Below are 4,752 nucleotides of genomic sequence, written 5' to 3'. Positions count from 1 at the left end.
AATAAATCGGAAATGCTTATTTTAAAAGTTGATTTCGAAAAGGCCTATGATTCGATTAATTGGAAATTTCTCCTTCAAATGATGGGTCATATGGAGTTTCCTGCCAATTGGATCTCGTGGATAAAAGGGTGTCTGCGGTCGGGTACGGGCTCGGTTTAGTGAATGGCTCTCCTACGACAGAATTTAAATATAAACGTGGATTGCGCCAAGGCGATCCGCTATCCCCGTTCTTATTCATTTTGGCCATGGAGGTGATTAATTTATTCTTACATAAAGCTATGGCGGCTGGGCTTTTTCATGGTTTTCAACTCCCAAATAACGGGCCAGTTCTTTCTAATCTCTGTTACGCGGACGACGTCCTATTTATTGGGAAGTGGTCGATGCAGAATGTGTTAACTCTAAACCGTTTGCTTAGATGGTTGGGGCTTGTTACGGGTCTGAAAATAAATAACAAAAAGTGTAAGTTATTTGGCATTGGTGTGCACGATGAAGAGGTTGCTTTGATGGCGTCAAAGCTGAATTGTGAAGCTGGGACCCTCCCTTTTATGTATCTGGGAGTCCCGATCGGGGCAAATATGAAGCGGGTCAAATTTTGGGAGCCGGTGGTGAGCTCGGTGGGAGCGAGGCTGTCAAAATGGAAAGCTAGACATCTGTCTTTTGCGGGTAGACTCACCCTCGCCAAGTCGGTTTTAGGAAGTATTCCCTCCTATTATATGTCCTTGTTTCTTGCCCCGATGTCCATTATTAATAAAATTGACAGAATTAGAAGGGATTTTGTTTGGGGTATTTCTGACTCTAAGAAAAAATTCAGATGGGTTAAATGGGATTCCATGATGAGATCGAAAAAATCTGGGGGCTTGGGGGTTGGGAGGCTAAGGGATTTCAACCTTGCTATGTTAACCAAGTGGTGGTGGAGATTCAATATGAATCCGAATCAGCTATGGGCTAGTGTGGTTGGGTCGATTCATAAAGCCAATCACGCGGATCAACTTATTCCGATCTCTAATTCCATTCCCGGGGTGTGGAAGGATGTGGGTATGATGGCCAAGGAATTGGGTAAAAGGGGGATCGATATGAGCCAGAATTTGATTGCTGTCAATGGGTCTTGGAAATGGAGAACTTGTTCGGACGTCCCTTTCTCGGTGAAACAGGTTAGGAGTGATCTCGAAGACTTAATGGGGCCGGACCCGGGATGTAGTACTGGGTTTGTTTGGTCCAGTTGGGCCCCGCCAAAAGCTAATTATCTGCTCTGGCGTTCGTCTCTCGGGAAGATTGCTAGCCGGGTCGGCCTTGTGCACAGAGGTGTTGTTTTGCCGGATGTTTCCTGCCCTAGGTGTAACCTTGATATCGAAGATCCCAATCATATCTTCATCAAATGTCTGTGGGCTAGATGCATTTGGTGGAATGTCCTCTCGTGGGTTCGGATCGGTTTCCCGGAGCATTGCGATTCAGTTGCAGATCTCCTTTCTTACGTTGACGGAATCCCCGGTGGGAAGGTTTGGAAGAAACTGATTCGGACAATAGTTATGGCTACATGTTGGGGGATCTGGAGTGCTAGAAATGCCAAAGTTTTTGACGACAAGTTCGTTCCAATAATGAAGACGGTGGACTTTGTGAAAGAAGAGGCGTTTCTTTGGATCAATAATCGTTCTAATCTAAAGTCGATTACCTGGGGTAACTGGAGGCTCTTTGACTTAGTAGGCATTGTTTGAAGTGTTTTCTGTTTTTGTTTTGTTTCTTTTTCCGTTTGTTTGTTTGTTGTTTCCCAGCCTCTTGCTGGCTCTTTATATGCATATATAAAGTGGGTTTGCCGTTCAAAAAAAAAGAGAAAGCCAAGAGTGGAAAGGTTGCATAAGATAGGGAGAGTGCATCTCCGCCGCCTGATGGTCGTGAAAGACCACCACGCGCAACCTGCCATGTCACAGCTTTAGGTGTACACATCCTCCACCTTTTACCCTCTAGATCATATCATCTGCCCTCCTTTTACACCGACTTTGGTCAACTACTTTATAACATTTTCTTTTTTCTTAATTGCTTTTTTTTACCTGATAACATATATAATTAGCAAGTCTATTAACTTTTTGTTCTCCTTGTCAATCACTCATGGTCTCAACCCCAAACAAAGGCTTCACAAACCCATTAAAGTTTGGTTAATGGTTTTTAAATAGCCGAATATATCTTTCGTTATGTTTTATGTTAACCCAAAGGACTTTTGTTATCCCTGGCCTGTTAGCGTGAGTGCTACGTAAGCTCACGCGAACGGCGGCGAACACCGCCTGCCCGTGCATGAGTGTTCTGTGAACCATGAGCCAACGAGTTACGCTCGTTAAAGTCACTCTATGACATTTAATTGTAAGTTACCGGAGTTATGTTGCACATTAATATTCAATTTTTTCCATTAAAATGTCAAAACAGCAAATTACAAACATCTCAAATATATTAATTGTATGAAAATATGTTAGAAATATCACTCGTTCTCACACTCAGTAGTTATAACACATGGTTAGTAAGAGTAAAAATGAGTCTATCCAGTTTAGATAACACCTACGTGACTCACTAGATATAACAATGTCCTAACAAGTTTTTGCCATTTGTGCCGCTTTACTTTTTTAAATGGTTATCTTTTCGAACATTGGGTGGACAGGAAAAGGATGTAACATTGTTTTAGACTCTTAGTTTTGACTTTTGAACCATGGACGTTGGATATGGCTGTATATCAATTTTCTTTCTTGTATAGTTCGGTTTGTTGGGTCCATTATTCATATAATATAAACCCATAAGTGAAAACCATAATGTTATTGTTTATAAACCAAAACTTGATGGTTCCAAATTCTCAAGAATCAAACATTTCCATTTTGGTCTTGGGAAACCGGTACTATATCAACCCGTGCACACGAATCACGATTACTTTTTTTCTTTTTTTACTTTTAGAACAGTTTTCTAGTAATTATTTGGCTGAAGTTGATATTAACGAAACAAATTAGCCCTTGATTCCTTGTGTGGCTTATTTCGTATAATCATAATATGCATTAGGGTAAATTACACGTATGATTGAATCCTGAGATAGAGGATCATGTACATTAATTCAAAACTGTGAGAAGTGTGAGAAGTATATTATAACACTATATATAACACTATATAACAACATATAAACACCGGGTAACACTATGTAACACCATATAACACTATGTAACACTATATAACAAATATAACACTATATTTTGTCTGATAGCATGTCTTTGATAGATGTATAGTGTTATATATTGTTATATAGTGTTATATAGTGTTATATGGTGTTACATAATGTTATACGGTGTTTATATGGTGTTATATAGTGTTATATATAGTGTTATAATACACTTCTCACACTTCTGGATTAATGTACAGGATCCCTACCCTGAATCCTGATACGATCATATTTAGTAGTATATCCTTAATTCGTTATGAATACTATCCTAAGTGGTTGCAACTTAATAATAAGCTTGGTCACTTTGATTTAGGTGTTAAATTTCCTAATGCACATAAACAATATATCCTTTTACATTAAACACAAAAAATGATTTATATTAATTTAATTATGTTGATTGCTTTAAACTTCCCAAATTAAATTGAAGAACCTCAATGTTGGAAATTTCAGGCAACTTCAAAGTCAATGTCACTAGGATTACTCGGTGAGTACGTCGTTTTGAGATCTAAAGTGTGGAGATGGAGTTCAGATATTGAGATTAGGATGATTTCTATGAGTCGTTCATTCGTTGGTGAGTGATACTACATGAAGGCTATTGAGGCGACAACCATTGGTGATGATTCGAGGGAAGAGAATAAGCCGAGTCAGATCAATGGGATCATATATCGTGGCAATGAGTCCACACAAGTTTGATAGTCAATGTTTTTGAAACCAGACTAATTATCGAACCAACCACTGTTGGTTGGACTTGTTTCAAGAATTGATTGATGTATATGTGTTTAATATTAAAAATGAAAAAAAATATATATATCATATTTAAATTGAGCACAGAAAATATTTTTCTTAAAGTATAAAATTATATAGGTCTTTTACTATTTTAAAGCCAATTAAATTATATGGGGCATTTCATATCCCATACAAACTCAATATATCACATTTCTCCATAGTTTTTTACAAACATCTTCATAGTTTTTTACAAACATGATTTGAGTATTTATGATTCTTTGCAAATTTAGAAAAAAATATATGAAATTGCCTCTAAATCATAAATATTATGTTAAATATGATATTTACACAAATATATATCAATCAGGATAGTAGACGAGAAGGTCATTGTATTAGCTACCATAGGTCCTAAGGTTGAAACATGGGATTCACACGGTAATAATTGTTTTTAAAAATTTATCTTTAATTTATATATTGTTAAACATTGCTCGAATTAAAAGGTTTCATCTCATTTTTCTTCATATAATGTTTCACTTGTGCTTAAACTAATAAATTTATTTCATTTCCAACAGGCAGTTTCAACCATTAGCGGTCTAACCTACCTGAATTGAACCGGGGAAAGCTTTCAGAACCAGTGGCGGACCCAGGAATTTTTTCATGGGGGTGCGGAACGTTTTTAAAAATTTTAGACTCCAAGGTATATAAGTAAAAAAATTGGTTCGTATCGAGTCGGTTCGAGTTGGGTCGGGTCATGTAAAACAAAAGAACATCAAACTAAATGATTGATATGGTCCTCTTAGTGGATATGCCCTTCTAATCTCATCTCGTTGATTCACGTT

At 37.4% G+C, this 4,752-nt stretch overlaps 1 protein-coding gene across 1 annotated transcript; it reads left to right on the top strand.

Annotated features, from left to right (window-relative positions):
- Positions 1-278: 278 nt before the first annotated feature.
- Positions 279-1,712, top strand: LOC110939523. Its single transcript, XM_022181083.1, has one exon. The coding sequence runs from the start codon at positions 279-281 to the stop codon at positions 1,710-1,712; it is 1,434 nt and encodes a 477-aa protein (XP_022036775.1).
- The last annotated feature ends 3,040 nt before the right edge of the window (positions 1,713-4,752 follow it).

Source organism: Helianthus annuus, chromosome 17, assembly GCF_002127325.2.
Source record: "Helianthus annuus cultivar XRQ/B chromosome 17, HanXRQr2.0-SUNRISE, whole genome shotgun sequence".
In the NCBI taxonomy this organism is placed as follows: Eukaryota; Viridiplantae; Streptophyta; class Magnoliopsida; order Asterales; family Asteraceae; genus Helianthus; species Helianthus annuus.
This window is presented reverse-complemented; position numbering and strand designations above follow the sequence as displayed.